Here is a 22,077-nt window from a genome sequence, read left to right on the forward strand (position 1 = left end):
GTTAAGGAAGGTGCATAAAGCAGTCAAAAATACATGTGGCTCTTTGCAACCTCACTGTGACAACGAACTCCCTCTATGCTTCTAGTTGGCCTGTTTTGTGGGAGGACATTCAACACAATTTAGCTGGAAAGATGGCCTTAGCATAATCTAACTCCTGTGCCATGCCATCCTGGGGGAGTGGGTGCAGGAGGGGAGAGCTCTTGGTTTTGTAAGGCGTTGAGAAAACCTTCTTTTCTGGTCACCAGTGAGCTCATTTGTTGAGAGAAGAGAGACTGTTTGCTTTCTTAGTTTTCATCCATCATACTTTCAAGTTTTGGTTATCTCCTTTATTTCTCAAGTTCTCAGTGTAGTGAGGTGATAGTTATATTTAGCGCTAGTCTGGTTTAAATTTGTCCTATTTTAATCAGTTTTTCATAGGCAAGTCCTCTTTCTCTTTTACTTACCTAAGTGGATGTATTTGAGAAACCAGTAAAGGGGATAGTTCAGCACAAAATTAGCCTAGGCACATCCTTTAGATATTAACGTAAGGAAGTTTTTGGCTGTCTCTTGGGTTTTCCCACCCGCTTAAAAGCAGTAATTATAAGCATCAACTGATTAATCCACTGATTTTATGAAAATTCACTTTGAAAAGTTTATAGTTCCTCAAAGAAGTCATTATTAACTGGTATTTTTCGCTGATGTTTTATTTTATTTTATTTTTTTAAGATTTTATTTATTCATAGAGACAGAGAGAGAGGGGCAGAGACACAGGCAGAGGGAGAAGCAGGCTCCATACAGGAAGCCCGACGTGGGACTCGATCCCGAGTCTCCAGGATCACACCCCAGGCTGCAGGCGGCATTAAACCGCTGCGCCACCGGGACTGCCCTCATTGATGTTTTAAAATGAAGAGAGTAGTAAATTTGCTACGAGAATGTGTTTCATGATCTCTTTGAATCTAACAGTAACATTAGTCATCCAAATATTTTGTGAGTGTAGCTCCAAACCTTCCAACACTTATGTGGGTGGATGGCTGGTTGTTGTTAGTAGTGCAGTAATAACTTTGCATTGAGATGTTTCTCCAACATGAATGCCACCCACTGGAACACGAGGGAAGCCAAGCTATATCTATGAAACTTTCCTCATTTTTCAGGAGGCAGCACTTTCCATCTGATTTTGTTCAATGGATTCTCTGCTTCCTGAGAAAAACTTGCATTTTTAGGAAATGTAATTGTCCTGTAACATTTCTGAGTGAATTAAGCCATGTTATGGGTGACTAAATAAGATTTTAGTATCATCCTGCTATCCTATAATGTAATATCATAATTCCCAAACAGTCTCATGTGCAGTGCCCAGTGTCCCTGTGCTTGTGAATGCCATGTTTTGGTTTTATCTGCTTGGGCCTGGCAGCGTGTGGCCCAGCACATTTTATTAGGCTGGTGTGAGACTATTAGCAGTAGAGTTTGCCTAGAACTACATACACATAGAGGTTTGTGTCTGTGCCTCTGGCTTGTATATTTAGGATTCAGATGAAGGCTTTATGAGAACAGAGAGTTTGGTTTATCTTCGTTTGTATTGATACAGAACTGGGGTTTAGTTATAATCCGTTGTTGCTTAAGTGTGATCAAAGCAGACAGTGAAGTCCAAATGTTGATACAGAATTTGAGTCAGCAACCAGAATCTTCCTAACCTGTAGAAGTATTCCAGAGGTGTTATTTTTGTTTAGTTGGAGAATATCCTTGTACCATATATTGATCACGTTAGCATATTATAGGCACCACAGCTGTCTGAGCATCAAGTAATAATGATTCAAATCCATCCGTTCATACATCTAGCTAGCCAGCTGGACATGTTTTCAATACAGAGGTAGAGAACACCAGTTGTGTTCCTGGCATTAGAGCATTCAAATGGCATTCTACACAGACTTCAGCAAATTGGCTCTTGTTGGAGCCTAGCTCTGTTAATATACATAGTCTCCTAAGGAAATGAAACCAAGGAATGTAGCACAAATGTAGTTAGTCTTGGGGCACCTGAGTGGCTCAGTTGGTTAAGCGCCCAATTCTTGATTTCAGCTCAGGTCATGAACTCAGGGTCATGAGACCAAGTCCAGCATCAGGCTCCATAGAATCTGCTTAAGATTCTCTCTTTCCCACTGAGGGGGGCACTTGATGGAATGAGCACTGGGTATGTTGGCAGATCTAACTCCAATAAAAAAAATATACAAAAAAAAAAAAAAAAAAAAGATTCTCTCTTTCCCTCTGGCCCTTCCTTCCTCACATGTGCGCACATGCTTTCTCTCTCTCTCTCCCTCTCTCTGAAAGAAAGGAAGGAAGGAAGGAGAAAGAAAGAGAGAGAAAGAAAGAAAGAGAAAGAAAGACGAAAGAAAGAAAGAAAGAAAGAAAAAGAAAGAAAGAAAGATAGATAGATAGATGTATTTAGTCTTAAGAAAAGGCTTGTAAATACAGCTGGTTGTTCAGCTGTTTCCAGCTCAGGTAGGAAGGATCAGAGAGAGAGAGAGTTAGTGCTCTGGTACATCTTGGTTTGCCTGTGTGCAGGGATCCCCAGACTTAAAAGTTCCAGAGTTTTGAGAGTTGTTGTTGTTGTTGTTGTTGTTTTTTTTTTTTTTTTTTAATTTATTTACTCATGAGAGACACACAGAGGCAGAGACACAGGCAGAGGGAGAAGCAAGCTCCATGCAAGGAGCCTGACGTGGGACTTGATCCCGGGACCCCAGAATCACACCCTGGGCTGAAGGTGGCGCTAAACCGCTGAGCCACCCAGGCTGCCCAAGTTCCAGAGTTTTGGTATTGCCTTGTTGGGCTCTTGACTTCAGTGGCATAAATAACTTGAAAGATAGCCATTGCTAAGTGGCATGTGATCATGAGGGAAAGCAAATGTTATTGCAATTACTCTAGCCTCCATTGTGCTATAGTGCGAAAATCAGTGTCAACTCTGTTACCATTGCTCTAAGATTTGTTTTTATGTCTCACATTTCCTGAATCTGTCAAAAACACTTCATCCATGAAAATGCTATTTATGATACCGTATTATCTTTATTAATTCTTATGCTGTTTGAATTAAATTTTGCTCTTAGAGGTAGAGGATTAGAAGCTAGAATTGCCTCATTTAAGAGCATTATGTTGACGAAGAGTCTCATGCCTCATAAAGGAAAGAGACCCATTTAGGGCTCCTAGCATCATTCCATGTATTTGGACATATTTCCTAATTTAGTTCTGAAGTACTTGGCATTGGATGGCAGATTGTATTAAGCAGCATGCGGCGTGCATCCTAACCAGGGAGATGTGAGTGAAGTAATCCAGAAGGCTGGAACGTGTTTGACAAGGACGCTTGCTTGGCGCTGCTGCCTCAGCTTACATCACGCTGGAAAATAATTGCTAACGTCTCCTATGATAATCATTCCCTGTTCATGGACGTGAAAGGACTCTGGATTGGTGGTTTGTGCTCATCATAAGTTGAAACATATATCCGAGAAAGCCCTTGGAATCAGAAACACAGTGCCCATGGATTCGGGCTCCTCTCTCCCATACCTACACCAGAATAGGAAATCCATCTTTTGCTCAAAGTTCTATTCCAGAGAACAAAACCTTCATATTTTACAAACAGGATGACTAATTTAAAATTGAAAGTTCACAAAGTAAATGGCTAATTTCCTTTTCACTCTCACCTTAAAAGCTTTAAAATTTTTTATATATACTTTGTTCTTGGAGAAATTTAGGAAAACAGCTCTTGGAGACCCGTTTTCTGGGTTACTAAGTGATGTGGACTACCAAAAAGGTCCATTTTTGCTGTTGAGGTTGCTGCCATTGTTAGTGACTGCTTATTGCACCCATGCTGTATGCTAGATTTCTCTTTTTCTTTTTTTAAAAGAGAGAGAGAGGGGATCCCTGGGTGGTGCAGCGGTTTGGTGGTAGCCTTCGGCCCAAGGCATGATCCTGGAGACCTGGGATCGAGTCCCATCTTGGGCTCCCTGCAAGAAGCCTGCTTCTCCCTCTGCCTGTGTCTCTGCCTCTCTCTATGTCTCTCATAAATAAATAAAATCTTTAAAAAAATAAATAAAAGAGAGAGTGTGTGTGCAAGTGGAGGGAGGAAGAGAAGGAAAGGGAGAGAGCCTCAAGCAGACTCCCCATTGAGTGGGGAGCCCGATGCAGGGCTTAATGCTACCACACTGAGATCACAACTCTGAGATCATGACCTGAGCTGAAATCAAGAGTCAGATGCTTAACCAACTGAGCCACCCAGGTGCCTTGATGTGCTAGATTTCTGATCGTGCTGGAAACTGAGATGAATCAAAACAACCTTTGTGTGGGGCTTACTGCCTCATGGGCCTTACCAGTAACTTAGCAACAGAAAGGTGGTTTTCTCCCCATAAAGATGGACCTGAGGCTTGTGGAGGCCTTCTTATTGAAGTTGCTGAATTTCAGAGCAATGAAAAGTTATACAGATAAACCATTGATGATTGAACATTAAAATGCATTTCATATGTGTTTTAGCACTAAAATGGTACCAGGAGGTGAGACAATCGTTCTGTGTTGTTAATGAATAATAATAAATTCTCACATGCTGTAGAAACCCCAAAGCACCTCCATGGCTCTAGGGTTTCTCAGGGCAGAGCATGGAACCTCTGACTTTAGAGACCTTTTGGGACACCACCACCTCTGATAGCCTATGCAACCAATGACAAGTGACTCCACAAAAAGCATTTCTTGGAATATTGCTGCTGTTTAGGAAGTTAAGAGGGCTTTAGTGTCTCTAGCAGTCCTGAACCACTCTTGAGAGGGAATGACAGTTCAGAGGATGGAAATACAGGAGAAAGTATTTTCAGCTCCAGTCAAGTAGTGGAATAGCCACTGGGGACTTGGCAAGGTTCTGGAGTCAGATAAACCTTAGGTGGGTTATGTGCATGCCTTAAGATCCCCCATTTGGAAAGGGAGAAGACCTGGGAAAGGCAGGCAATGTGCTTTGTTTGGGGCTGGTGCTCAGCGCTTGTCAGGTTCCTCCTTCACCTTCCCACCCCCTAGCTTTAGGTCAAGTTAGAGTTCATCATGAAAAGACTGGGAAGGGGGCAAACCCAGGCACAGGCCACAGACCTGGAGGGGAGAAGTTTGAGGCGAGGCAGGGGAGCAGCATTTGGGTGATACGGGCTGGCTGGAACATGGGGACTAGTGCAAGGATAATCGGGCTAAAGCCATGCTTGTAGGGATAACAGTCTGTGATGCTTTGCAAGATTCATTTTCCCAAGAATTGTTTTTGGAAGAATACATTTAGAATAGATAAGGGATGGATTAATTTAGCTTCTTGCAGAACTAATGGATTAAGTTAATATGAATGCTGAGTCACTTTGTGTCAGAGCCTCTGACACAAGAAGCCTTATTGGAGAGGGCTGGCACTGTGTCTTAAACATCTTTTGTCTTCACTTACATTTGCATGATTTTTGTATACCAGTGACATTTGTATCATTTCCTAGTTTTTATAAACATTGAAGCTTGTACAAGATTACAAGATGATTATCCTGAAGTATATGAGGATCATTGCCTTTCTTCTCCTTTGCCTCTTGAATTAGCTTAGAATTTTATTTAGGGTCTAATTTTTTTCCTCTTTTTTTTTTTTTTTAATTTATTCATTTGAAAGAGAGAAAGAGAGAGAGCAAGCACAAGCAGTGGGGAGGGGCAGAGGAAAAGGGAGAAGCAGACTCCCTGCTGAGCAGGGAGCCTGATGCTGGGCTCAATCCCAGGATCCTGGGATCATGACCTGAGCTGAAGGCAGACACTCAACCATCTGAGCCAACAGGTGCCCCTCTTCTCTCTCTCTCTCTTTTTTTTTTAAAGATTTGTTTATTTATTTTATGATAGAGAAAGAGAGGCAGAGACACAGGAGGAGGGAGAAGCAGGCTCCACGCGGGGAGCCCGATGCGGGACTCGATACCGGGACTCCAGGATCGTGCCCTGGGCCAAAGGCAGGCGCTAAACCACTGAGCCACACAGGGATCCCCTCTTCTCTCTTTTTAATTGAAGTATAGCTGACATACAATGTTATATTAGTTTCAGGTGTATAACAGTGATTTGACTATTCTATACATTGTGCTATGCTCACCACAAGTGTAGTTACCATCTGTCACCATACAATGTTATTACAATATTACTGACTATATTCTCTGTGCTGTACTTTTCATTCCCATAATTTATTTATAACTGGAAGTTTGTATCTTGTAATTCTCTTCACCTATCCAAAGAAGATCTACAGATGGTGTGTTAATAGGACCCAATTTTGCTAATGGCTTTCTTGATTATTTATGTGGAATTTCCATCCTGGTTTACCAATCCACACCCAAGGAAGAGTGTGAACTTGGAGTTGACCTTTGTGTTTGTTTCACCTCACAGATAAGTATGGTTTTGGTTTCTTTGACCAGATGCTGTTTGGGCCATATTTGTGCCAAGACTCAACTAGGTTTTGTGAGGGTTAAAAATTAGCTTGTTGGGACACCTGTGGCTCAGTGGTTGCGTGTCTGCCTTTAGCTCAGGTCGTGATCCTGGGGTTCTGAGATCAAGTATTGTATTGGGCTACGTACGGGAGCCTGCTTCTCCCTCTGCCTGTGTCTCTGCCTCTCTCTGTGTCTCTCATGAATAAATAAATAAAATTCTTTTTAAAAAATTAGCTTGTTTTTCACTTAATAAAGATCAGGGGGCAGTGGGGGGAGGGCTATGGGAAATGTTTGTCAGTAACACTATAGAATACGCTACATGCTTTTGATGTGTTTATGTCCAGACAGGCACACAGAAAATGACCTGTGTGAGTGGGATGTCAGATTATTGAAGACATTTCACTGTTTTCAAATACACGTAGCAGCTTAGACTAACAAATACTAAAAGTTAGAGAACTTTGCTTTTTATTCAGCATATAGATGGAATATGATTTATTCATCTACTCAGCACTCCAGTTTCAGTGAGGCATCACGTTAGAGTAGGTTAATAATTATAAATTATTGAGCTGCAGATGAGTCCTAATGGACAGAAAGTTACTCTTTTAAGCATTCTCTCTGTGTGTTAATTTGCAGAGTAAAGGAAAACTCAGCTCAGTCCAAGTTTGAGCGATCATATTCCAAATGAAGGAATTTGAGATGAGTAATGAGGTTTACAGTGTATCACGATGAGGCCAGAAATCCAACAGAGTGCCCCTTCACCACATGGCCACATTGCTAGAACCTGTGAATAGGTTAGGTTACAGGACAAAAGGGAATGAAGGTTGTAGATGGAAGTAAGGTTGCCAATCCCCTGACCTTAAAATAGGGAGATTTTTCTGGCTTATCTGGGTAAGCCTCTTGTAATCGCAAAGGTTCTTTTCTTTAAAAAAAAAAAAATTTTTTTATTTATTTATTCATGAGAGACACAGAGAGGCAGAGACATAGGCAGAGGGAGAAGCAGGCTCCCCACAGGGAGACTGACGTAGGACTCAATCCCTGGACCCCAGGATCATGCCCTGGGCCAAAGGCAGATGCTCAACCTCTGAGCCACCCAGGCATCCTGCAGAGGTTCTTAAAAGTAGAAGAGAGAGGCAGGAGAGGAGGCCAGGGTGGTACCCTGTGAGAAGGTCCTGACTCTCTGTTGACGGCTTGGAGATGGAGGGAAGGGATCTAAGAGCCAGGGAATAATGTGGGCAGCTTCTAGAAGCTGGAAAAAGCAAAGAAACAAATTCTTCCCTATGCTGCAGCAGGGAACATTGCTGACACCTAGGTGTTAGCCGATGAGACCCACAGTAGGTTTCCAATCTACAGGATTGTAAGATGATAACTGGTTGTTTCAAAACAAAAACTATTAGAATAAACGAGGCCAGGAACCGTCTGAACTGGGGCGTGCAGAAAGCACTACTGGGACCTGGGCCCCAGCCTCTGCTCCTCTCCTGCTCCAGAAAGGTCCATTGATATGGGACTCCCTGACTGGACGTGGACCAAATTCAATACCCAGATCCTTTGGATCTTTCTAGGCTAGGACCTCTGGTCAGGCTCCATCTGCTCTCCTAGGTGGCCTCATTATACTGCAGTGTTTCCTTGGGGTATGAACTCTTGTCTCATGTTCACAAAAATGACATGAAAATAATTGCTCCCCAGTCCACCTTCCTCACTTGTCCCTGCTCTTTCTGCACCTCTGAACTCTTATACCACCTGTTAGTGTACCTCCTCATAGCTTCTGTCAGGCTTTATCGGAGCAGTGGCTATGTGCTGAGGACTGTGGGTAAAGCCCTGGTGCTAGCCTTCAGCCTGGCCCTCAAGACCTATGGGAGTCAAGTTCCTGCCCTCCATCCCACACCTCCAGAATGTGTCCTTTGCTCCAGTAAGACTCAATCTATGATATGACATGTTTGTTACTGATTAGTGGTAGCATTCCCTCTTTCCCTCCTGTCTCTCCATGTCCTTGCAGGAAAGGTCCATCCAGAGTCTCACTTCTCAGAAGGAGCCTTACTGATAGCCTGGCTCTCAGTGAGCACCCTTCTTTTCTGACTTGTGTGGTACCTGGTCTAAATCTCACCTTTTGGTAGTTACTGCCCAGCGCTATCCTTAACTAGATTAGCATTAGCTGGGAGGCAGGAAGTAAGCATTTACAGCTGAGTAATATGTCATGATGGAGACTCATTTTTGGCTTGGGAGGCAGTATAGGTGCAACGAGGGGTTCTCAAATGCCAAGGGGGTATAGAAACATATGGATCTCTGGACCCTACCCCCAAGGTTTCTGAGTCAGGAGGTCTGGGGTGGGGCCTGAGAATCTGCATGTCAAGAGTTACTGTGATGCTTCTTGTCCTGGGGCGACACGCTGTGCCCCGTGGGATAGAGGTTTAAAGACCATGGGCCTGGAGGCCTACCACCCATGTTTGAATCTTGGCTCCAAAACCTTATAACTCTGTAAATGCTTTGACCTTTTCACACCCCCATTTCTTCATGTGTACAGCAAGTGAAATCGTGTGACCCACCCCATATGTGATTGTGGGGAGCAGGTGAGAGACTGCATCATGGTAGTCTTTTACACCTAAGAGAACACTATAAACATTAGTCATCATTAATAACCATTTTTCTTGGAAACCAGAAAGGTATTGTGATACAGTGGCAGACACTGACGTTGGGATGGGACTGCCTGGGCTCTGCCTGCTGTGTCCTTGGCTACTATTGTCACCTACGTAATTGGGGCAAGCTATTCAAAATGATTTAGGCCTCTGCGTCTCCATGTATAAAATGTAGGTAGTAGTATTTGTCTTCCACTTGGTGGTTGTGAGAATCACATGGAATATTCTGAAAGGATTTATGTGAAAGGAATATCAGGATTATTATGAACAGCTACAATTTATAGTATTATTTATGTGTGAAGCACTTCTAAGCTCGTGTTTATGTGGGTGTACAGTCATGAACCACAGCTGTAGGGTGGACCGTCTGCCTGACACCAAAGGCCCTGACTATTCAGTGAATTTGTTCACTCTCGCCCATCAGCTGTCCTATGTGTCCACACTCTGCCCTCTTCTAAGCCTTTGTCCTGTCTAACCTGGGGCCAAGCTAGAAGTCACTGGGCTAGTCAAATGGGAACGGAGAGCCAGGCCAGTGTGACAGCCTGCACGTCGAGTCCGATGTTAAGTCTGTAGGCTTACTGACACTGTCCCATGGGGATCATCTTGCTTGCAGTCTTTCTATTAAAGAAATGATGTCCAGGTTGCCTGTGATTTTCAAGAATTCATTTCATCAGCAGCAGCCTTCATTTTCTTCCATGTATGAAAGAGGTGGAAAAGCTTTCTCATGAGGGCTGTGAGCAGTTACCTGTGGTTACTGCTGAAGTGCTTTGAAGCTGGCTGCACATTCTGTTTACCATGAGGCATGTTGGGAGCCTAACAGGAGGATGTGAGGATTGTCAGCTTTTGGTTATACGTTTGCATAATTCTTCATTGTGCTGAATGCTCTGATGAGGAACAGTTCCTGTTTTACGTACCCCTCAACCAGTTCTTTGTGGTCACATCTCTGTTCCTTATTCTAGCACTAGGACAGAGATTGTCTAGGGAGAGCCCTGAAGCAAAGCAGAGAGCCATATTCTGCTCACCCCCACAGAGCAGACCTGCCTTGCCTTTATTATTTCCAGCATTTATGGACGTAGGGTTGAGAGAGAGGGAGAGAGATTTGGATTATGTCTGCCTGCATTTTCACCCAAGCGTACTCTTGCTCTCTGGGTTCTTTTCAGGTTTAGGTCACAATAGGTGTTGGTTTGGCCTCACTCTGGTCCTTTGTAGACATCTGCCCACACCACAAAGCCCCCACGTTGGCACAGCCTGCAGTGATTGGCAGTGCCTTCCCAGGCAGAGTCCAGTCCTGGAACAGCGGGGGTTGCAGGTGCATTGGCACGTGGTGGTGGGGAGCGCACACGGGCCTTGCCTACCCAGCGCCTGGCGACACTCAGCAACACCGTCCCATCCCTGAAATATCTTGGCCTTGTGGGCTTGTCACTCCAATTAAAACTTAAACATGAAAGCAGCCCAGGCTGCTGCTCCCTTTGTGCTGCATTTGACTGTGGCTTGTGCCAGGAGCATGTCATGGAAACTGTTGAGGGGGTGCTACACTTCAGGGATTTGTACTTGTGTCGGGGGTCCATTTCTTCAAGCTTCGCATCTTGCTGGTTGCTGCTGCTAAGTGCACCTGGGAGGCAAGTTTCTGTTTGCCAACAGAAAGTCACCTTTGGGATGGCGGCGAGAGTCATTGTGCACATGTTCACAGATACGCCGTGTTACCAAGCCTCACACTCTGACTTCTCTCTGGCAAGGACTTACAAAATAGTCTCTCTGGCTGATTGTCAAAAATTACATCATATCGGAGTAAACTGCTTTTAAATCAGACATCCATTATTCATGTATATTAACTGCTTTTTTATTTTTTTATTGGCTGTTTTGTGTATGATTTACTCTTTTCTCACTAGATCCCCCCTCCCACCCCAGTTGTCTTTCTCATCGTTTTTTTTAAATCTTAGCTCATCTGTGAATTTATAGAGGCTGTTCACTTAGCTTTGTATGTGAACATGAATATGCAGACCCTGCATTTTTTTATAGTGAAATTTTTAACCACATTTTTGCGGGTCATACTTAGGTTGGGTCAGAATAGCAAAGTGGGTCATGTACATGACTAAATTCTATTCCAAAGACCGAGAAGTCTTTTTCTTTTGTATCTTTTTTTTTTTTTTTTAATGAGCATTACTAATCTTGTACTTTAGGATCTGTACTGAATGAAACTGTACCTCCCACTTCTGAAACGGCTAAATATGCTGCTGTGAGTGCAAAAGCAAATCGACTTAATGTGTTCATTTGTATGCGTGGAGCAAATCTCTACTGTAGGCCAGTGTGCTGTTGGCCTGTAATCGATAGATACAGGCAGAGATGTGTAGCACTTATTCATTCTTTCGTCAAATACATATTGAGTCCCTCCTATGTGCCACACAGGCACTGCCACTGCACTGCAGGCTGTAGTGCTGGAGGGTCCCCTGGGCATCTGGAATCTTTGTGGTCCTGGTGAATTGCCCTGATCCGTGGCATTTGTCTGTTTGGAATAAGAAGGATGAGACAGTCTGTTCTGCGTATTTAACCCCCAATCAGCATTGTTGTTGTGGATAGTATTTGCATATTCTTAAGCACATTTACCTGAATTTTTACTCACTGTTCCAGTGTCCCAGGCCTTTTTTCTGGAATGATTTTCCACCTTCTAAAAGTATATTCTTTAGATGTTCCTTTAGTGAGAGTCTCTTAGGCATAAGAGTTCTCTGTTTTTATCCCCAAAACCGCTTTATTTCACCTCAGTCTAAGGTAGTTTTGCTTGTTCTTTATAATGGTAGGCTGACAGTTCTTTTCTCTCAGCCCTTTGAAGAGATTACTGGTTTTGACTCCATTGGTGTCACTGAGAACTTGGCTGTCAGTCTAAGGGCCATTGCTCTCAGGACTCTTTCTCTTCTTTTGTCTGCTTTGAAGATCTGTTCCTTACTTTTCTTTGGTTTCTCTCTGATGTGTCTGTAGGTGTGCATGGACTTTTATTTTTCCCATTTGGGATTTCTTGTGCTTGTTCCCTTTCAGTTGTAGAACATTCTGAGCCTTTGTCAAAATCTTCCTCTCCCTCATCCTATCTGTTGTTCCTGTCTGGAACCTCAGGGTAGGTGTATATTGGACCAGCCTGTTGTCCTCTGTGCTATGCACTGCTTGCTCACACTTTCCATCACTGCCTCTCTGTGTTGCGTTCTGAAAGATGTCTTCAAATCTGTCTTTGGTTTACGGAATTCTCTTGAACTCTAATTACTTGTTGAACTCATCCATTGCCTTTATAATTTCTAGAAATTCTATTTATTTTGTTTATCTCAAGGCTGCTCTGCTGGTTTTGAACCCTCACCCTCTTTTATTTCTATAAACGTTTTCAGCAAACATTTTTGTTTTACCTAATAAGTATATGATATTCTTGGAAGTCTATTCTGTTTGTTTTCTACCTCTAATTTATGCTGAGTTTTCTCTTTCTGTATTTATGATTTTTTTTTTTCAAATACTTTATTTATTCATGACAGATACACACACACACAGAGAGAGAGAGAGAGAGAGAGAGAGGCAGAGACACAGGCAGAGGGAGAAGCAGGCCCCATGTAGGGAGCCTGACGTGGGACTCGATCCTGAGTCTCCAGGATCATACCCCGGGCTGAAGGCAGCGCTAAACTGCTGGGCCACTGGGGCTGCCCTGGGATTTTTTTATTATGAACTCATATTTGGCTGATCTTGATTTGTAGGTTTCCTAAGGCGTCTGGGTTGAGAGGGTCTTCCTCCTGAGAAGACTCTGCCAGGTACCAGGAGACTTGTTACCAACCTGAAAATAATTACTAGGCATAGGGAGTTGGGGCCTTGCGGGTAGTATAAATTCAAACCCAGGGTCCACATTTTTCATCCTGAGCTGAACCTGAGTCAGACAAGTTTTCAGGTAGGCTCTCTTTGCCAGTAGATTGGCTTTCTCCCTATTTTGCTTTTTGAGTGTGCTATCCATACAATGGCCCCAGTGGTAGATAGACATCTTGGTTCTGGTGTTCCATTTGGTGCTGGGTAGAAACTTTGCCTCCTCTTTCCCTAGTTCTAGGCTCCTGACATTGGCAGATGTCCTCAGAGCAGCCCCTGACATGAGTGCCACTTCCTTTTCTGGTTTTAGTGCCCTCTTCATTTTTGGCTCCTGAGAATTTCTCTGATTTCTTAGGAGTTAAACAGAATGTTTGAAGAATGTTTAATAGACTGAAACTTACCCAGCACTTTCAGTGTTTGTAAACAGGAGGGTTTTCCACATATTCTAGTCTGCTGTGTTGTCAGGGTAAAACCTTAGCCTGGATACAGTTTGGGTGTTCTAGAATCTGGATATTCTGGAGAGAGATCTGTGGAACCTCCTTCTATTTTGAGTGAGATGAATTGATACTTTGAATATGCAGTAGTAAGATTAGGCATCCAGAAATGGGAAAGAACGTGTCAAGCAAAAAAAAGTGTATCTGGGTATTTATTATGAACCAGACTGTGGTAAGCTCTGGGTTTGCCAGATACCATGTACCAATCAGTTAATCTCCTAGCACATGCTGGGTCTTTGATCACTGCTGCAGGAATGAATGATAGGATTTCTGCTCCAAGGAACTTAGAGTCTAAGTCTGAGCAGTGTTTTATAGCATGTGGTGCTTGGTAACAGAGCCTCCTCAGCTGGCCTGCCCAAATCAGCCTCCAGTATTTGAGAACCAACCCTTCTGGGGAAAGCAGCTGATATGCAGTTCAAGATGGGTCCTTGGGAACACCAGCTGAAGTGTGTAGATAATCAGTAGCTTTAGTACTACAAGAGGGGAACTTGTCAAGTTGAACTCTGCCAAGGGTATAGAGAGGGCACAAGATAAGCTTAATCGGGACAGAAGAGGAAGAACATGAGGATTCTTTGCTTTACTCTCTAGAATTTGGCTTCTTACCATGACTAGTCCCCCTTATAAGAACAAAGTGTGTGGTGTAGTAATAGGGGTGGTTTCTTAGGGAATCCGGAAAGAGGTAGACTTTGTCATCTCCAAGGACTTCAGATATCCTCCCCCAAACCATGCATTTTATCTTTGACTCTCTCAGCCTGGCGTCTCCCAACCTATAGCTCCCTTTGTTGCTTTCTTTTTTAAATGGTGGCAGACAAGTGATCTTTAAATCACCATGCTCTTTTAAATGCCACTATCATCTTGTAAGGAAGCGTTCTGACCATTCCTCACTCCTCTGGAAAGGCAGTGCCTCACCTAAGGAGGTGAGCCAGCTGCTTAGGTTGTTGTGATGCCTTTGGCAGATAGAGGAGTATGAGGAGAATTTACTGTTTGGGTAAGTTTAAAATCAAAACAGAAATCGATTTCCTTTCTTATTTATCAGTATATGACCAAAAGTCTGGGACTGTAAGCTCTATAATCTCTTCATAGTGATTTCTTAATGCAACTGGGTCCTGTCTCATTATGAAGGTAGTAGCAGTCCCACACTTAGGAAACATTTGCAGTGCAATCCTCAGTTCTTATTGGGTAGGTGAAGGACCTCACCTACCCACTGCAGGGTCAATAGCTTTTTCTCAGCTCTTTCCTTCATGCTTTGGTTGGAAAGCCAGTCCTGGGCACATTAAATATTCCAAGTCATACCTGGAAGGTACGGTCACACCTGTACCAGGGTATCTCATATGTCAACCCTGTGGCTGCTACTTCCTTCCTGATTCTACCCTGCCATTACAACACCAGATGCAAGGACATGGCTGGCTGTAAGGTGGATCTCCTCAGAGAGGCAAGTCCCATGTATGGAGGAGCAGGACAGCTGGTGGCTGTGCACCAGCTGGTGAAGAGGTAGATTGTTTCAGCTGGCAGCAGGCTGAGGCTTCTGCATGTCATCCGCCATCCCTATTCATTCCAGTACCTACTGCAAAGATGATTAATAAATATTTGTTGACTTAGCTGTTGAATGAATTACATTATTGGTCTAAAAAATTGGAAACAATCCAAGTAGCCACCAGTATCTTATATATCCATAGAGAAATTCTATGCAGCCATTAAAAAGAACAAGATTTATCTATGATACTAATGAAGAAAGGACTCTCACTCATGTTGTTTAGGAAAAACAAGTTGTAAAACAGTAATCTCATTCAGAAAAAGAAAAAGTTTTATACACACAGAAACAGACAAGGCAGACATATGTCAGAAAAAAAGTCTAGCAGGATATACACTGAACTGCTAAAGTGTAGTTTTTTTCTGAGAGACATCTATGGAAGGTTACCACTTCTTGTTATGTAATTCTGTTAGAATTTGTTACAAGATCAGGACACCTGGGTGGCTCAGCAGTTGAGCATCTGCCTTTGGCACAGGGCGTGATCCTGGGATTCGGGATCGAGTCCCACGCTTCTCCCTCTGCCTGTGTCTCTGCCACTCTGTGTGTGTCTCTCATGAATAAATAAATAAAATATTTTTAAAAATTTGTTACAAGATCTATTACATTTGAAATCAGAAAAAAATAGATTGTTTAAGAAAGATTTTAGAGAAATCTGAATAGCTAACAAAATTGAAACTTTGGATTCTAAGATTTATGAAAATACTAAGTATTTTCTAAGAAGAAAAAAAGGAAAGAACCTTCTGCTGAAATTCTTTTTAAACAATGCTCATTTCCATCAGATGCCCTCTAGTTATCTACATGGAACCCAAAGAGCAAGGAAAATTACCCAGTGTCCTCTGACTACACACCACATCTCCTTAGTTACCTCTGCAAAATTTATACTAGTCTTAACCTCGTCACTTGAAATCATACTTAAAGATCTTCTCTATAATCACTTATTTAGGCTCTTTTGTAACATACACTTGGTACTTGAAAAATCCCCAGCAATATCTATTGATTTGGTGGTCACATTAGTGTAGAACATTTTCTCTGAGATTTTAGCTCTGAGTAGTATTTTCCTTCTTTCCAGCATATCCATACACCTCTGAGAGGGAGTCAAGTGGCCATGGGTTGAGACTCACCCAACTAGGGCAATAAAGAGAAAAATTAGTCTAATGCATGGTCTTAACAAGAGGGGGAGTGTGAGCATGAATAATTAATCTCACTAGTCTGTGGCAATCAGATAAAATGAAGTCCCATTTGCTCAACCTTATTAAAAGAGAGAGAGGGAGGGAGGGAGGGAGGGAGAAATGGTAAAGGTCGTTAAGGGACTTTTAACATGGAAAGAACCGCCTCTGAGATGGGTAATGTGTTTTCTAATCTCTGTGGTCTTTAACTAACCCTAATGGTAAAGGTACTCTTCGGATATTCTGATTCGTTGAATTATTAAACATTTTAGAAAATACTTGACTCTTGACTACGAACTTTGATGCCTTTATGAGGAATTTGCACTCTTTCTGGAGAGGGATCAGATTTCCCTGTGCCACTCAGAGATGACCCATCCACTTGTCAAAAAAAGAATAAGTAAAGATGGACTCAGTATCAGACTTTAATTCTGAAGTTTACCCTCGACATTTGCAAGATAGAGGCCTACCTTCCTACTATGGAGGTTGAAAACAAAATGAAATTGAGTCCAGGAACACCACTGAAAACTCTTATTATGATACAGAAGCATGGAAAATTATCCTTATGAGAGACTGTGAGGTTGCTGTTAATTTTTTTTCCTCCCTCCAGGAGCTGATTATATGCAGCTTCTAGGTTATTCACTGTAGATAGAAGATTTGATTATTTCTGTGTTCTTACTTGGAAGAATAACTTTTTTTCCAGATATTTTAGAATTGGAGTTTTTTCAAACTTACTTCCTTTTTTCCCCTAAAGATTATTTATTTATTCATGAGAGACACAGAGAAAGAGGCAGAGACATAGGGAGAGGGAGAAGCAGGCTCCCTATGGGAAGACTTTTGCAGGACTTGATCCCAGGACCCTGGGATCACGACCTGAGCCAAAGGCAGACGCTCAACCACTGAGCCATCCGGGAGCCCCAAACTTATTTTCAACTGCATGAAAATAAAAATAAAATTCAGCGGGTTCTCTATAATCTTAATGGACTAGGAAGGCATTTAAAAATTTTTAATTGCCTCTTTTTCTTTCAGGTGCTGCTGGCAATAGTTAATTAATATGATAATCTGTTTTAACTGTGAAGCATTTCCAAAGATTCACTTGTTAGAAATGTGATCATGGTTTTCAAGGTGGAGACCATCAACCTCTCCATACTGAAATAAGAATCTGTATCCTGATAGTTGATAAATGTATATTTACAACAGTGACTAATCTATAGCAAGCGTTTATTTTTTTTTTTAAAGATTTTGTTTATTTATTCATGAGAGACAGAAAGAGGCAGAGGCATAGGCAGAGGAAGAAGCAGGCTTCCTGCGGGGAGCCTGATGCGGTACTCGATCCCATTGGGATCATGCCCTGAGCCGAAGGCAGATGCTCAACCACGGAGCCACTTAGGTGTGCCATAGCAAGCATTTAATGTTAATTTATTGAATTACTAAGATTTTTTTAAATAAAAGGCTTAACTAATCTTTAGAAAGATTTCTTATGAATCATGTTTTTTTCTTTTTGCTGGAGAGAAAGCGCAGAAATGTCCAAACATCATGCATACATTGTCTAGAGATCAAGGCTACTTTGTTTGCTTCCACATCTTATAGTACCGAACCTCCTAAAATTAGCAAGTGGAGAGTGGCTGAAGAGAGAAATGTTTGGAAATGTTCACTATACCTCAATTAAAAAGATTTTTTTCGGGCAGCCCAGGTGGCATGGCGTAGTGCCACCTTCAGCCCAGGGTGTGATCCTGGAGACCAGGGATCGAATCCCATGTCGGGCTCCCTGCATGGGGCCTGCTTCTCCCTCTGCCTGTGTCTCTTCCTCTCTTTCTTTCTCTCTGTGTCTCTCATGAATAAATAAATGAAATCTTTAAAAAATCTTTGTGTCCTAGGATTGTGCACCTTGGTATGAGGAAATCTTTGGATGTTCTTTTATTTTCTTTTGCGTTTCATTTTGTCATTCTAAGAGCTGCATCCCTATCTGGTCATGACCTGGAAAATGTCAGGAAATGAAGCGGTGGAACATGTTCCTTAAGGGGAGCTGAGTACCAGTGCTGAAATAAATGTTGGATGCAGGCCTGCTGTGTGCAACCCCATGCTCATGTATCTTCCTTCCTCTCCAGATCCTGGTGTACAGCCTGGAAGCAGAACGCTGCCTCTCAAAGCTTGGTAATGCACTTGGTGATTTCACGTGCGTCAACCTCAGGAACAGCCCTCCCAGCCTCATGGTCAGTGGCAACATGGACAGGAGGTAGGTGTGAGTGAAAGCCACATTTTGTAGCCATGGCCGCTTCTGCTGGGGCTTTGCCCCTCTACCGCACTCACTCATTCCCTCTGCTGCTCACAGTGCTACGTTCTCACTCCACAGCCTTGCCTGCCTTCGTTCAGCCCTGATCCTTAAATACTGTCTCTGTCAACTTGGAGAACAAAGTCTTGCATTAGGTAATAGTTGGACAGAGCTATGTCTCTGCCTCATATCTGAAACACCACAGGAAGGTGGTCTTTTAAGCCATTTGGTGGACACAGTTGGTAGAAGGTCCAGTGAGACCACTTGGAATATCTTTTGTTCCCCTGCTGCAAAATTTGTTTGGCATTTAAAAGCTCACTTTCTAATATTAAAAACAATAACCTAAGGGCTGAATCATGTTCAACAGAATAGGGTTGCCTGCCAAATGATGTCAAGAGTGTATTTCAGAACACTATGGTGTCCCTCTGGTGATGGGGGGAAAAGGGACTTGGTGGGAACAGGTTCCAGTTTCTATTTAGCTGATTAGCAGTCTTCTCTTTAACGCTTTGGCTTAGGGAGTCGGATTTTCCTGGTACAGGGTCTGGTGCCAGCCACGGACGCTCCAGGAACCATCAGCACGAAAGGATTAAAGTGTTTGAAAAGACCCTTCGAGTCCAAATTTTAGGTCTTTTCCCCCTCCCCATCCCCTCTCGCCCTTGTCTTTTCTTTTCCTTGTCTATTTTTTTTTTTTTTTGGCTGGTCATCTGCCATGTCTGATGCAGTGCCCCGAAGAGAGGTAGCATGGCTGGAGGCCAGGGTCCGCCCGCACCCCCACCCCCGGGCCCGGCCCCGGGCTGCAGGTGGCAGGCTGCTCGGTGGGGGGATCAGATCGCGAAGCGGGCCCTCCTGTGTGCCAAGCCTCAGACCTCTGCCGCCCAGTGCAGCAGCTTGCACAAATAATTATCGTGTCCAATAATATTTTCAACTCCTGACCTTCACCCCTCCGCTACCCCCTTCCCTTAGAGCAGAAAGATAATGTGAGTGTGATCTACTGAAAGAAAATTTTTCTCCAGGCTTCCTAAAATGGCTGGTAATCTCTGAGCTCAAGAATTGAACTCCTCAGGGATGTCCAGTTTTTCTTTAAAAAAAAAAAAAACAACAAACCAAAAAACCAAAACTAGGCCTGATAAGTGGCCCCACATGTGGCACAGCAAATGAAACCAGTTCAGTTTGTAGTTTACCCACCCACCCCCCCGCACTCCCTTTTAGTTTCCAGCATGAGCTGTACAAAGGCTTGAGTTTATCTGATAGGCTTTCCCCTCAGGGACCGAGCTGGTACTACTCTCTTTCCAGGAGAGCAAATGCAGAGGGCTTTTGAGGGCATCCAAATGGAAGGGTTGAGGATTATAGGTTATGCTTCAGAGTTTGTTTACAGCATGAGCATTTAGGTGTTCAACTGCAGCGAGGTTCCCAGGAAACCACCATGTTGTTCCAGAGAAGAGGCCTCTGCTTTCTGCGTAAGTTAGCCCAGTCAGCTCTAGGGGGGACATTGGAAGCCAGAGTGTCCTGACCCTTGTCACCTGAACAGCATCCTGTCAATTAGGAGAACTACAGATTCCATAAAGCTGACTTTGTCCTCTGGAGCAGGACTGCTAGAAGAGGAGCTAAAGGCTCTGCGTAAAATGCCTCTCTGGTCATGTTCAAGTGCAGATTTGACTGTGTGAAGTCTCTTTCATTAGGAAACCAATGTTATGGTGGTGGTATGGGTTGTTGCTATTGTTTTTTTAAACCTGTGTGTCTGTGGATGTACAGAAAAGACCAGTGGCTTGGAGTTGAGAAGGGGGTACTCAAAGTGGCATTTCATAAGGGCAGTCCTAGTTCTGTGCTAGCTGTTTGACCACTGCAGGGATGCCAGGGGGGCTTACCATTATATAGGAGGTCGTTCCTCATGAATCAGAATAGTAGAGTAAGCAAAATGAATTTGAAACACAGGGGTTAAGAATTATATGTCTGGAAAAAGGAAAGAATAAAGAATCTAGACTTTCAAATATAATAGAGGGTAGAGGTGTGTGTGTGTGTGTGTTTTCCCCAAAGGCTTCATAGCGAGTAGTAAGATCTCATTAGAGATGCACACCCCGGCTCTTACAGCTTATGTTTTATTTCAAAAGTGGGAGTGGGAATAAGGGGTCAAATACTATAAAGAGAACTGTGTACTTGGTTGTCACTTCATAGCCAATGCAGTTTTAAAAACCTGGACCCTCCTTTTTTTTTTTTGATTAAACTTAATTTCTACAGTGCTCTTAGTACTCTGTCAATAACTTGAGAATGAAGTGGACTCTAAAGATACATAAAACTGTCCCAGGTTAAGACAAATATAATTTTTCATGAATGTAAGGAAATCAGCAAACATGGGTGGAATTTTTTAAGTTTTGGGGGAGGGGTCTGAGAAGTTAAAATTAAAAAGGAAAAGAACTAAAAAAATAAAAAATAAAAAGGAAAAGAATAGCTCACCTAACCTGTCACCCTTTCCAGAAAAAACAGGACAGTCTGATAAAGATGAAGAGAATGATGAGGGTGGAAATAGTCGCTGTCGGATTGTGTGTCTCCCTTGCTGGGAGAGAAGGCTGTAAAGTGGGGAGGAAAAGAGGTGTGGCTCTGCACAAGTCTTAACATAGTAGATCACGGACTTCTTCAGAATGCACACTTTGCCCTTTCCTGCTGAAACAACAAGAGTGAGGAATAACGTCAGAGGAGTGGTATCCAGAGTTAGGACTGGATGCTTATATCTGTTCTCCTCTGTTTATATCTGTTCTCCTCACTACACTGTCTAGTGCTCAGTGAGTGCTCAACATGACGTTTTGTATTTATTCTAAGATGCCCTTTTCTGTGTTTTCACATCTGTGCAATCAGGACATGTCCTCTATAAGGACATCTTCAAATCAATTGCCAGCATCTTTACTTTTTTTTTTCTTTTTTAAGATTCTATGTATTTATTTGAAAGAGCAAGAGAAGAGAGCATGAGTGCAGTGAGGAGCAGAGAGAGAAGCAGACTCCCTCCTGTTCAGAGAGCCTGATGCGGTGCTCGATCCTGGGACTCTGGGACTATGAACTGAGCTGAAGGCAGACGCTCAACCAATTGAGCCACCGAGGGACCCCCATTGGCAGCATTATTAAATGTTACCCAAAATAATGGTGCTTCTTACTGTCAATGGGGTTTTCAATTAAATGAAAGTATGCATTTGCTCAATGAACGCAAAATGAATGGCTTAGGAATGATAATTTTTACGAGAAGCCTGAATAGGTTACCGAGAGATAGACTACAGGAAATAGGCCACTTCGTTGTTTTAGTGAGCTCTTTGGGGTTCAATGACCATTTAAATCTGTACATTTATGTCTTCTACCAAATTTGGGGACTTTGTGGCCATTATTTCTTCCGTTTTTTGTTTTGTTTTGTTTTGTTTTTTGGCATTAATCTCTTTCTCCTGTCTTTCTGGGACTCAGTGATGTCAAAGTCAGACCTTCTCATATTATCCCATAGGCCATTGATGCTTTGTCTGTTCATTTTCTTCCCTAAACTTTTTGTCCTTCAGATTGCATAATAACTCTTCAATTGAACTTCAGATTCACCGGCTCTTTTGTCATCCCCATTCTCCTACTGAGCCCATCTAGTGGATTTTTTATTTCAGATTTTTTTAGTTCAAAATTTCCACGTAGATCTCTTCTCTGCTCAGAACATCATTCTTTCTTACTATTTTACCTTTTACCTCTTGGAATATAGTTGCAATAGCTACTTTTAAAGTCATTGATGA

At 42.7% G+C, this 22,077-nt stretch overlaps 1 protein-coding gene and 1 long non-coding RNA gene across 2 annotated transcripts in view; one reads left to right on the plus strand and one right to left on the minus strand.

Moving 5' to 3' along the window:
• LOC144299928 (uncharacterized) overlaps positions 1-13,357 on the minus strand; it is a 53,944-nt gene extending 40,587 nt beyond the window's left edge. Inside the window, exon 1 of the long non-coding RNA XR_013366580.1 lies at positions 13,270-13,357. This is a non-coding gene — a long non-coding RNA (uncharacterized LOC144299928). The remainder of the gene's footprint in view (positions 1-13,269) is intronic.
• FBXW8 (F-box and WD repeat domain containing 8) overlaps positions 1-22,077 on the plus strand; it is a 120,736-nt gene that overhangs the window by 80,708 nt on the left and 17,951 nt on the right. The window contains exon 8 of the mRNA XM_077875799.1: positions 18,165-18,292. Coding sequence (XP_077731925.1) covers positions 18,165-18,292 — 128 coding nt within the window. The remainder of the gene's footprint in view (positions 1-18,164; positions 18,293-22,077) is intronic.

The sequence above is a fragment of the Canis aureus genome, chromosome 27 (genome assembly GCF_053574225.1).
Source record: "Canis aureus isolate CA01 chromosome 27, VMU_Caureus_v.1.0, whole genome shotgun sequence".
NCBI lineage: Eukaryota > Metazoa > Chordata > Mammalia > Carnivora > Canidae > Canis > Canis aureus.